The following is a 12,958-nucleotide window of genomic DNA, read 5'->3' as shown; positions in this document are numbered from 1 at the left end:
TAGGACTTCTCTGAACTATGCCTGCGTAACTGTAGATGCCTGGCTGCACACAGTCTGAAATGTGTGCATGTGTGGGGAGGGAGTCTCCTCCCTGTACCCAAACTTCTGGAGGAGTCCACTTCCAGCTGCAGTTCCACAGGACCTAGACCCCATCTGGCATAAGTGCCTGCACTACACACACCTGCTTCAGAGAGGCACCAGCACTGACCTGAGCTGCTTTCCTACAGTCCTCAGGTACACAGTGGAGGAGCCAGCCCAGAGATAGCCTCCTCCAAGGGAAGTGACTTCCAAGCCCACTGGAAACCACCTCCCTCAGGAGCCAGGATGTGGTGGGAAACACAGACAGGAGTAGAGAGTCAGTAACAGGAGCAGGACTAGCCCTCTGCTCTTGATCCCAGCCAGGAGCACCAGACCACACTTTCTGATTTTCCTTTGGGCTGGCCCTCAGCCTTGCTGCATTTGGCCACGAGATGGGGCTATTGGAGTGGTTTGATATAAAATGTTGAGTCCCAGCAGATGCTATGCTCTAAAGTCAAAGCATGCTAAGAAGCTGGGGACCCTCAGTGCAGCCTCCTCACCCCCCAAATACCACCCCATTCCCATTCAAGGCAGCCCAGCGCCTAGCCAATGTCCAGAAATGCTGGCATCGTCTTGCTCCTTCCTGTGCTAGGGCGTCAGCTGGCAACAGCAGCCCTTCCAGTCCCATGGCCCCTTCACCGCTCTGGAATCAAGTCTCCAGCCAATCGCTTCCCAGGTGGGCTGAGCTCTTCCTGGTGCCTAGAAGCCACAGCCAAACTGAGGGTCTGAGCAAAGACACAGCTCCTAATGCAGGGGTTCCTGCTGCCTCTTGTTCTCCAGCCATAGTCCAGCTTTCCCTCACTTTGGCATGGGATGTTGTGATGATTTTGCCCCACCCCTCCCTGGAACCCCTTCTTGCCCTCTTTACTGTGAGGAACAGATTTCCTGGCGATGGGATAAAGAAGACATTTCCCAGTACCCCTGAGGTTACAGCATCTTTCACTTTATTGCATGCCTCGGCCCAACATACACATTAGCCACTGGAATAGCAAGGTTCAGGCCCAATGTAAGTGTGGGAGCTTCCAAGCTCTGCCTGGACCCCACAACCCACAACCTTCCAGGCAGGGCTCCGGGCCCTCACTCTTCTCCCTGACCCTCTCAGAAAGGCTCTGGTACAACAGGACAGGCCCATCCCAGCCACACCTCTCACAGGACATTGGATATGCTCAGGAGTGGTCATAATCTGAAGCACAAATGGGGCCCTACACTTTTAGCAGAGATGTTGGCACACCCTGCTGTGATGCCTACAAATGCCTACTCCTGGAACACCCTGCAGTGAACTGCACCCCCTGCTGGAGACCTACTAATCCTGTTCCCCCTCCCACTTCCAACCATGGTGCGGATTTCCCCTCTCAGTGCCAGCTGCTTTGGGTTAAGTCCTGAGTACTGCAATAGAAAATGGCCAGGTCTGCTAGATTCCCTTTGCACTCATGCATGCCCCCAGTGGGAGGGACCCCTGTGGGTGACAGCCACTTCTCAACCAGCCAGTGTGAAGTCTCAGCTCTGCAAGAGAAGGGGGCCACCATTTGCCACTCTGGCTGGGTCTTTCCCACATGTGCTGGGTGCCTCGGGGTTCATTTCAGACAGGGCTGGCAGGCATCTACCCCCTGCAAAAGCACCATCTCCCCTGCCTGCTTCCCCATATCCTCCACCTGACCTTCCTCCCACCCGTACTCTTCCTCTTCCTCCTCCTCCTCGCTGTCAGAGTCCTCATAGAGGTTGATGGTGGCTTGCACTGGGAAGTTCTCCAGCAGCTTCTCGCCCTCGCTGTACAGGTAGTCGAAGGACTTGGACTTTGGCCAGAAAAGTCTGGGGGAAAAACAGGCTTGAGAAATACAAGTTCTCTCACTTCCTCCTGGTAACAGCTAAGGGAAGGGAAGGCCCAGCCTGTCCTGCCAGGGGCCCTGTCTGGGACAATGGAAGGTATGGGAGGGCATCAGAGAGGGGCAGGGACAGGGCTGGCTGTGAGAAGTAGTGGAGTAGCAGGAGCGGCAAGTCAGGCATGAGGGCACTAGGAAAAGGGGGGCAGGGCTGGGAGAGCAAGGGGAGCTTCAGCATTGCTGCTTGCATGAGATTGACATGACTGTAGCCAGCACCATTGGTCCCTCATTTCCAGGAGCTCTAAACACCCCATCAATGACAGGAAGCAGGCACATGGGGTCCATCCTGCACACGTACCTGACAGGGTGCCGGAAAAGCGCCAATGCTTTGCTGGGCTCATCATCCCCCATCACCTCACCACCATAGGCCTTGGGAAACAAAAAGCGGGGGTTGGGATGTGCCATTCGCAGCGCACACACCACAGCCCTGCCCCAGGGTGAGGTTAGATGGGCCCCTGTGGTGGTGCAAGGGTTGGGTGAATGTAGCTGGTGCAATGGGCTCAAATGGAGAGGACTTGGATGGAACCAAGACAAGGAACAGTTCAGCTGAACAGTAGGAACAATCCCCTTGTCCGTCGGTTCCATCAGCCTGGAGCCAGCTCCTAAGTGGAGCAGCCACCATCACTTGAGTGATTAACCCTAGAGGAGAACTGAGCTCTATCCAGAGTAGTGGCCTGTCTCTGAGAGGGGCCAGCACCAACTTCCTCAGAGAGTGAAACACTGAATGGTTTTTCCCTCCCATCGGGGGCAGCCCTCTCCTGCCAATGGGCACTGGATGGCAGATGCCCCCAGGCTCGAGGGCTCTTGTTGAATTCCTTTGATTGTGTGACCTGTGCTAATGCAGGAAGTTCTTGATGCAAAGTGAATCCAGTTGGATAGTGCTAAAGCCCTTGGCCTTGGCAGCAGCCTGGGGAATTCACTGCCACAGGATATAACCAGCTCCAGATTTGCATCTTCCCCACATCCCCTTGTTCTTGGGTTAGATCCAGGCCAGCCCCAGCCCCAGATAGTTCACTGCAAGGACCAGCTGTATACCAGCAGGGACAGGAAATCTCCACACAGGCCTTGCCAGCTCTAGATGCTGCCATGTTGGGTGTTCCCCAGAGACTCTCACCAGGGAGCAGTCAGTCAGGGATCAGGCCCCCAGTGTAGCCTCTGAGGAAGCTCTGAGGAGTGACAGGATGAGAGGAAAAGAAGGAAAGTTTTGGCTAAATAGTAGGGAAAGCTTCAAGGCTAGGAGACCATGGAATTTGTCTCAGGGAGGGGTGGGCTTAGTGCCCCAGGGGCTGCACTGCAGGTATGATGTGAGGGGCCAGATGCCCTCATGAGGCTTTCCATCTCCCCTGGATCTGTGCCTCCACTGCCTGGCACCATTCTCCCCACCCTGACAGGACAGGGTTAAGGGAACTTAACCAGTGAGAGCACACTGGTCTCTCCCTGCCCCTCAGGAGATTGCACACAGCCAAGTAGGCTGCCCATGCTGCACAGCCCACAGGGCAGATGCCAACCCCATGATGGGGTTGAACCTGCCCCCTAGGCCCCAGGGTAGCCACAAGGACCCCGCAGCCTTCACCCCACTGGTGAGACTGAGAAGAAAATGAAGGCACTGGCTCTCACTCTCATGAGGGTTTTATCCAGTATAATCTCCCCATGAGCCAAATCCCTGCCCAGCACTAGGCTACCCTCCTAAGGAATTCCTTCCCTGGCCCAAGCAACAGGCCTCCCTTTCACACTGCAACAGAGGCCTCTGTGTTTACTTAAGAGGCCTTAAACCCATGCATCCTCCAGAGCTACCATAGGCAAGGGGCCATGTGTGGATTTAAGCCAGCACTCCCTTTAGAGCTTGGCAGCGCCCTACACAGTTGACTGCAGGAGGAAGGTTCACATCACAGCTGCTTGCCTTCAGAAAGAAGGACAGCCCCCCCCTGCCCACACACACACACACACACACACACACACACACACACCCACCACCACCCTTCCCACATCCCAGAAGGCTCCAGGAGAGGGAAGCCCTGATGTGAGGGCTTGAGGCCAAGATGGACCCTCCATTAAGGAAGGAAGGGATGGGCAGGGTCTATAAGGGAGTCACAGAGTGCCAGCTGCCTGCTCTCAGAGAAGTGGTGCAAACAGGGCTCAGCAAGGTAAAGTTGCCTGCTGGCACTAGCAAAAGCTGCAGCTGCCCCAGCCAAATGCTGTAACCAGGAAGCAGTATCCGTAGGCTCCAAACTTCCCACCAGCAGGGATGCTGTAGGACAGTGTCCCTAGGCAAGCAGCAGTCATAGTACCCCTTGGCCAAGCATAGGAGGCATCCACTCTGCCTTGCCCTGGCCCCTGCATGCAAGCCCTGGTTATCTGCCCTCCTGGCACTAGCTGTGGCCCGCTGCATCACGGGAAAAGTAACAGTCCTGAACTTTAGGGCCATGTCCCAATGTCTCCAAGGGCTCCCTCAAGCAAGACGTTCATCCTGAACTGGAAAAAAATTGGTCTAGGATGAGCAGTGTAAATAGTGTAATTGAGCCCAGCTAGACAAGGGCCCCAGCTGCTTTAGCAGCTCTTTAACTGACTGGCATTTGTCAGTCTCATGGCTGATGTTAAAAAGGGTTCTAGCAAAGGTTTTTTTGTGCCTTGGATTTCTAAGGGTTGATGCTGAATCTTTGCAGGATCCCCAAGAAGGCAAACCCTGCCCCTCATCTTGCTGCATCTGCTGACAGGACATGGCACAGAAACTGCTGGGGATCACAACGACCTCCCAACCTGGAAAGATTATGGCTGCACCCAAGCGGCTCTGCACTTAGGCAAGTGAATCAACCAGACACTCAGCAGAGCTTGTCAGCCCTTGTGAGGCACTGGACGAGCAGTGGTGCAAGTTTTTGGTGTCTGTGGAGCCTGTGGAGGGGCATCTCAGACTTTGCTCCCTGAAATTTTGTCTGTTTAGCCAGGGGTCCAGAAGCAAGTGTCAAACTCACTATGTCCATCTCGTCCTCCTTCTGCCTTGTAATACCCTCATCAGTGGGCAACCATGGTCTCCAAAGGGGCAGGGATCTGTGGGAGCAAGAGAAGGAGAAAGGTCTTGCTTGGACAAGTTAAGGAGCTTTGTGTCTTTGAGAAGCCCCAACTCAACCCAGCAGAGAGCAGCATCCCTGCCAAGGTGCACCCTGCACAACCCCCCTCCGCCAGCAGCCTTGCCCAGCCAAGCCTGTGTGACACACCAAACCCCCCTCACCCCATATGCACAGACAATACAGCCCCACACTTTGAATCTGCAGCCATGATGTTTCACACTGTGGGCAATTCATTGCTTCTTCATCCTATTCACTGGGTTTACAGACCTACGCTTCCCTAAACCTGCCAGTGGCTTTACATCATGAGCCATTTATTACATCCTGACCCATCCAGCTTTCAGGGATGTGTGACAGGCTGTGCAGCACTCCACTCTGAGGAATAGGAGCAAGGGAATAAGGGCTGGCAGTTACAGCAGGATGGATGGAGGGACCCCTGGGTCCTCCACCTGGTGCTGCCATGGAGGTCCCTTCCTCCCTCTGTGCTTCAGTTTAGCATTGCTGAAGTGGACCTGTTACAGAGGGGGTTGGAGGCTTGTCTCAATGCTGTTTCTGGGGGCCCCCAGTTGTGCTTGGGCAAGAGAGATGCCAAGTCTTAGAATGAACATTTGCCCCCTGCACCACCCACCTCTCCGAACCCCAGGTCCCACTGCCCCTTTGCCAGCAGGCCCATGGCAGCACCCACCCCCCACCCTCCTCTGCCAGTCCCATCTCCAGCCTGACCTCACCCACAGAAGGAGCATTATAGCCACACAGTGACCAAGAGCCTAGTTACCTTCCTCCTTGGTCTAGCCCCTGAGCAGGGCTCCGGCAGCCTGAGGGGAGAGGGGAAGGGTTAAACCAGCCACGCAGCACCGGGAAAGATTGAGCAGCAGCTTCCATGGTGTGTTCTGGGGATGAGTGTCTGTCTCAACTGCCTGGGGCCTTTTTTAGGAAACCTTTATAGCCCTCCTGGTCTGGTGGCTCAAATCGTCAGGGCAGGAGCAGGGGGTAAGAGCTGGGGGGGAGGAGGGGGCAGGAGGTCTCAGGGTGTGAAATTTGTCCCAGTTGTGTAAATAGTGTGTCCACAGGGGGGCAGGGGCTTTGTTGGCTCTGGTGAAAAAGCAAAACACAGAAGGGGAAAAGTCAGGCACCATTTGTGAGAAAAGTCCCAGGTGGGCTGGGGATGGGGACAATTAATGAGGGTGATTAGGAGCTCTTTGTACCCGCAGGCACAGGGGAGGGTGATGGATTCCGGAGTCTGAGGGGAGGGGGGGAGCGGCATGCAGGAGAATCGGTGGAAATCATTCTGTGCTAAGGGGTATCCAGGGAATGGCACTGGGAGAGAAGGAGAGGGCAAGAGAGAAGGGATGGAAATGAGAGCAGGGGAGGGAGAAAGAGAGAAGGGAGGAAGAGGGGAGAGAAAGCAGAGGAGAGAGATGGAGATTAATTGGGTGCACCAACGCCATGGAACTTGCTCAGACAATAGCCACATTCTCCCCCTGGGCTGGATCCTCCTAGGGAAGCAAGGTCCAGCCCTTGGTGCAGACACTTGCTGTGTGCCAAGGCTGTGCCAGTCCCCATGCAGCTCCCTGGGCGGTATGGTACCAGGGCAGCAGTTTGACAGCACAGAGAGGACAGCTGGATCCACAGCACAGCCAGGTTGAGGGGCATCCCACTGCATGGGAAGTGGAGCTGGTGGGATCTGGGTGCACAATTGGAAGGGAAGGCAAGACATGGGAACTCCAAGACAGGAAAGGATACTGCGCTGCCCTTTCCTCCACTGGGGCATCAGTGGTTGCCAGGGAAACAGTCTCCTGTGGCAGGCAGAAACCAGCCCATTTCCCTGGGATTGTACATGAGAGGGACCTGTAATTCAGCACAGGAGACTGAAGGACAGAGCTACCATTATAGCCAGAGCTGCGGAAATCCAGACCACACTTTGGCTTCAGTATCTCTGTCAAGCTGCCTCAGCTTCAGATTCCCCCAACACCCTTCAGCCTAAAGCAGTGGCTCTCATTCTTTTAAGGCTCAAGGTACCTCTCAGAAAACACCAGCTCTGAGCTTTCACTCATTTCTTGACTACAGAAAAATAATAGAGACATTCTTCTGGTGCAAAGAACTCAACAAAGCCCACAACAGGTCAGAATGGTTTTGACACACTGGATTCCTATTTGAAATCACTGGGTTTTTCTTGCACACCTAACACTGCTAGTATTACACAGCAACCTTAAAGGGTCTCATGGCACCCTGATTGAGAATCACAGGTCAAAGGCTTGCCCCAGCCCTACAGGCCATCAGACTTGCATGCTTAGGGCACACCAGTATACACGGCATGTGAGAAACGGATGCAGCCAGCATCACAGTGAGCTGGGGACCTACTTACAGCTGGACCAACTACCAGTCAGCATCACAGTGAGCTGGGGACCTACTTACAGCTGGACCAACTACCAGTAGCCTCTAGCACCAGTCCCAAACAGGGCTCAAACTCACATCGCTGAAGCAGAGAGCCATAACTGCTCTCTTTAGCACTCCCTTGCTGCTAGCTCCACCTCCCAGCCCTGCAACCTGGGTAGGTAGGACTATGCCGAGTGCTCCACTGCAGGTGTGGGATCTCTCCTCCTCTGCAGAGTCCTCCCTCTGCACTCCCAGCCCAGCAGAGTATAAGGGGGATCCCTGAGTCCTCCCACCCCCAAGATGAACCAAAGTTACTGGCTGACACTGAGCCTCCATTGGGGTTTCCTTAGTAGCTGGAACACACACCCTCAGATCAGGGCCACTTGTAACAAATAGGTCTATTGAACTGTTCCTCAATCAGAGCCCACTCCTGTGCTCCACAGCCCCCTCCAGAGATGCTCCACACATGCTTCTCAGCTGGCCTGAATCTCACTCCATCTCAGGCCTTTTTATTCACATCTGGGCCAAGCTCTCAGAGGAAAACTGTTATTGTTGGCCCTTGCTCTGTAGTCAGGCCTGCATGTCTTCCCAACCTTTCTTTCCCTGCCTTTCATCACCCTGCTTTGGCCTGGATTATGGATTGCTCTGGTATCTGCCATGATGGACAGAACTTGATCATTAAAATGCCAAAGGTCATTAATGAAGCTGTAATAGGATTTGTTGAGAGGCCTCTGATTAACACGTATTCCCAGGGAGTGACGGGTTTCACAGTTTTATAGTTGGTAGGGTCCGAAGGGACCTGAGCAGATCATCAAGTCCGACCCCCTGCCATGGCAGGAAAAAGTACTGGGGTCAAACAACCCCAGCAAGGTGTTCATCTAATCTCCTCTTAAAGACTCCCAGGGTAGGAGCCAGCATCACTTCTCTTGGAAGTTGGTTCCAGATCCTAGCGCCCTGACTGTGAAGTAGCGCCTCCTGATGTCTAGTCTGAATCTCCCCTCTGCCAGCTTCTGACCGTTATTTCTAGTCACTCCTGGTAGTGCTTGGGGAAACAGGGACCACCACCAATTTCTAGTCACTCCTGGTAGTGCTTGGGGAAGCAGGGACCACCACCCCCCCCCCACAATGCCTGCTGGTCCCCTCTGACTAGTTTGTAAATGGCCACTAGATCCCCCTCAGCCTTCTCTTGTGAAGGCTGAACAAGTTCAGGTCCCTTAGCTTCTCCTCATAGGGCCTGCCCTGCTGACTCCTGATCATGCAGGTGGCCCTTCTCTGGACCCTCTCCATGTTGTCCACATCCCTCCTGAAGTGCGGCGCCCAGAACTGGACGCAGTACTCCAACTGCAGCCTGACTTGTGTTGCATAGAGGAGGAGGATCACCTTCCTGGACCTGCTCAAGATGCATCTGTGGATGCGTGACAAGGTGTGGTTGGCCTTCCTGACCGCGTCCCCACACTGTTGGCCCATGTTCATTTTGGCATCAATAATGACTCCAAGATCCTTTTCTGCCTCTGCACTGACGAGAAGGGAGTCCCCCAGCCTGTAGGTATGCTGCTGGTTCTTCCTCCCCAGGTGCAGCACCTTGCACTTGTCAGTGTTGAAACCCATCCTGTTCTCATCCGCCCACCCCTGTAACCTGTCTAGGTCCAATTGCAGCCTATTCCTCCCTTCTAGCGTGCCCACTTCCTCCCACATCTTAGTGTTGTCAGCAAATTTGAACAGGGTGCTTTTTACCCCCTCGTCCAAGTCGTTGATGAAGATGTTGAACAGTGCAGGCCCGAGGACCGAGCTCTAGGAGACCCCACATATCCCTCCAGGTCGAAAATGACCCATCCACCACCACTCTCTGGGTGCCACTCTCCAGCCAGTTAGTGACCCATTTGACTGTGTAGGTGTCGATGCCACAGTTCCCAAGTTTTTAATGAGAATGGGGTGAGAGACAGTGTCGAAAGCCTTCCTAAAGTCCAGAAAGACTACGTCCACTGCTACCCCTGCGTCTAAGGATTTTGTGACCTGGTCATAGAAGGCCACCAGGTTGGTCTGACAGGACCTGCCTCTAATGAACCCATGGCTGCCCCTAAGCTTAATCTCCCTTGCTGGCCCCTCGTGGACATGCCCCAGGATAATTCTCTCAAAAAGCTTACCCAGGATCGAGGTAAGACTGACTGGCCTATAGTTTCCTGGGTCCTCCTTCCTCCCTTTTTTGAAAATGGGGACCACATTGGCCCTTTTCCAGTCATCTGGTACCACACCAGAGCACCATGAGTGCTCGTAAAGCTGTGCCAGGTGTCCCGCAATGACCTCTGCTAATTCCCTCAGCACTCTTGGGCGGAGCTCATCAGGACCTGCTGATTTAAATGCATCCAGTCCCTCCAGAAGTTCCCTGACTAGATCCTCACTGACTTTAGGCCTGGGTGTGCCTCCCCCAGGGCCTGAGGGGGTCCCGGCGGATGGGCTGATCCGGTCCCTGCTTAGGAAAATGGAGGCAAAGAAATTGTTAAATAGGTTAGCTTTGTCGTCTGGTGCGACGACCAGATTTCCTAACATATCTTGCAGAGGCCCCACGTTACCCAGTACCTTCTTTTTACCCCCTATGTATTTAAAAAAGGACTTCTTGTTGTCCTTGATCCAGGTAGCCAGTCCCAGTTCTGTCTCCACCTTGGCCTTCCTGACCGCCCCCCTGCAGCACCGAGCAATCAAGGTATAGTCCTCCCTGGTGATGTCCCCTCCCTTCCATTGGGTGTACGCCTCCCTTTAGCTGGGTTAACCCAGCACTGTCACACCCAGCTACCCTCTTCTCTCAGCCTAGGCTGATCTCTGCTCCACTTGGTCCTGCTGGAATGGAGCCATGATAAGCCCTAGCACCTCCTTCTATGAGCCCCAGCATTTGGGCCAGGAGGAAGGAGCTGGAGGCAATTTCCTCTATGGAGTCAAAGCAAAACAAACTTTACCTAGGGACCTGCCTAAGCCATCTGAACTGCTGAGCATTGCGATCCCTGAGAATGTAGGGGCTGAGGACACATTCTGTCCTTCTGGACTGAGTCACAGTCAGACTCACCCTAGGCAGCTCCTCACCCCTTTTGGGGATCCTGCTTTCTCACTCCCTCAGAGACATGGTGTGAAGAAATCCCCACCACTGTTCCCTCCCCTCTGACTATAAGAGCTTTCTCCATGGTCAATCTAGCTCACTCTCACCCCATACACTGCTCTGACTCTTGGGCTTTGGCATTGACTCTAGTCCTGGCAAAGTGACCATAGGCTTGGCAACATAAAGCTGGCACATTTGCAGAAAGGACCCATCAACCTAGGGACAATCCAACTGTGAAAAACACAGCTGTGTGCCTGTAGCAAACATTTCTGAGCACAGTGGTGTCTGGCTGATGCCTTAAGCTGTCTGCTTAGTTCCCAAGTGTACACTAGTTTCTGTTAGTACAAAGCAAGGACTTCAAGTCAACTCAGAGACTCATCACAATGGCCTGCTAACATCTAATTGTTAATACCTACTGCTCCATGTTTTGGAAAAATCTGTTCCACAGGTTTATGAGTCATATCATTGAAAGCTCACACCCACCACAACACGTGCATCTCTCTGCGTGCTTCCAATTTAAAAAAGACAGTCTGTGGAGAGTTTGACCCCAAGAAGAACCAGAGGCTCCATGAAGTCCTCCATCAAATTCCCTCTGCCTGTTGACTTTGTATGGAAAGTGTTCAAATACTCAGGGGATGGGCAGCAAGATAAACTCCTAAAAGGGACTGGTATTCTCAGTCTTATATTACAGATGAGGAGACTGAGTCATGAAGAAGGTAAGTGCCTTGCTCACAGTTGCTCTGCACCTCAGTAACAGTGCTCTGGAGGAGATGGGAGTGGATTGGGCATGGCGTTTTCCAACAAAATGGTTTCATGCTAATTTAAACAAGCAAGGGATTGCTGGTCCAAAGCATGAGAGCATGTGAAATCTCACACATCCAGAAAAGCCAATAGCCTAGCTTTCAAGCCATTCAGCTGGATCATAGAAGATCTCAGCTCAAGTTCCTGCTCAACCTGATTCAGACCAGGCACACACCAGTTTTCTAACAGTCAGGAGAGGGCCTCAGTCACCAGGCTACTGCTGGACAAGGGGGAGGTCGTTCCACTTTCTATAAACAGTTAAAATTCAATGAAGCAGGGGCTTGAACCTTGGTCTCCCACTACCCAGGAAAGTCCCTGATAAATAAGCTCCAGGTTCAGACTCGGTCTGACTTTCTTCTGGTGGAGTAGCTCCACTTTGCATGAATAATTATTGAATGCTAATGGGGCCAATGAGAGCGTGACCATGTGGGGCCAATTCTACAGCCTAGTGGGTCTGTCACTCACCAACGATATGAGAGACCAAGGTCCAAGCCCCTTCTCAGTGGAGGATTTAATTATCTATGCAGAATGGAAGAGCCCCAAAGAGGAGAGCTGGAAAGTCCTGCCTGCCTGGAAGAACCCAATGGCCGAGCACTTCTTAGAAGGCAGGAGGACCAGGTTCCAAGCCCTGGCCTTAACCAGGCAAAACTGGGCCTTGAATCATGATCCCCTACATGCTAGACAAATTCCTGAACTACTCCACTCTGGGCTGGGGGGAGGAGAAGATCTTCTCTTGCTTTCAGGAAAAGCTTCATCCCAGAGCAAGAGAGAAAAGAACTGGTATTCCCTAAGGCCAGGTCTCCTTGCTACAACCAGGGGCACTCCATAAAGGGCAGCACTGAGGCAATGGAGCTGCCATAGTGAGGCCTAAGTGGGCACCGATCAATACAGCCAAGACAGGTACCCTAAGAGTGGCTCTGGATATATGCTTGGTACTCCTGTGAGGTAACTGCCCACCTTCTTTTTTGGGAATTGGTCTGCACAAAGCAGGAGAGAGTGTCCAGGATGTGCACTGTATCAGTACAGACAAAGAAACACTGTCCTTCAGTACTGGCCACAAACAGCCTGCCCATCTCTCTCTCTCTGGGCCTCATCATAATGGCACCAAGGAACCCATGTGTTCCCCAGAAGTACACAGGACAAGTAAGGAGATGAGCAGGTAAAGAAAAGGAATTCAGACAAAGTACTGAAGGACACCTTTCTTTCCCTCCCCCATTGCCGCTGAGGGGACCCACCCCAGAGGTCCATTTGCTATTCTCCTTAGCAAGTATGAACCAGATCAGACATGCCCAGGGGCAGCTGCGAAGGGCAGGCAGGTCATCTCCCAAGAGGGACAAGGAAAGAAAAGAGCAAATGGTCCCAGCAAGGCCCTGACTATTGTGTCCAAATGTCCCAAATGTTCCATCTCTGAGAACAAGCTTATGAAGCCCCTCGGCAGAGCACAATTTGTCACTGGTGGGGCTCCCCTCTTCCCTCCACTGGTGGCCACATCCTGGCTGCTGAGCGCATGTAGGATGTGCAGGGCCTGTTGCGTCTTCCCATTTGTTTCTCATTTTGGCTTGGAGTCTTAGAATAACAAACCCTGCAGAGGGCAAGGAAAGCTGCTGGGAGAGGAGCTGCCGGCCAAGGCAGATCCCCCTCAAACCACATATCCCTGAACATCAGGTCAGGAA

At 53.2% G+C, this 12,958-nt stretch overlaps 1 protein-coding gene across 1 annotated transcript in view; it reads right to left on the bottom strand.

The window, feature by feature from the left end:
- Positions 1-1,246: 1,246 nt before the first annotated feature.
- RIPPLY1 (ripply transcriptional repressor 1) overlaps positions 1,247-12,958 on the bottom strand; it is a 42,411-nt gene continuing 30,699 nt past the window's right edge. The window contains exons 2-4 of the mRNA XM_025194448.1: positions 4,928-5,003; positions 2,257-2,327; positions 1,247-1,887 (exon numbers count right to left, since the gene is read on the bottom strand). Coding sequence (XP_025050233.1) covers positions 1,653-1,887; positions 2,257-2,327; positions 4,928-5,003 — 382 coding nt within the window. The 3' untranslated portion in view covers positions 1,247-1,652. The remainder of the gene's footprint in view (positions 1,888-2,256; positions 2,328-4,927; positions 5,004-12,958) is intronic.

The sequence above is a fragment of the Alligator sinensis genome, unplaced genomic scaffold (genome assembly GCF_000455745.1).
Source record: "Alligator sinensis unplaced genomic scaffold, ASM45574v1 scaffold1027_1, whole genome shotgun sequence".
Taxonomy (NCBI): domain Eukaryota; kingdom Metazoa; phylum Chordata; order Crocodylia; family Alligatoridae; genus Alligator; species Alligator sinensis.
This window is presented reverse-complemented; position numbering and strand designations above follow the sequence as displayed.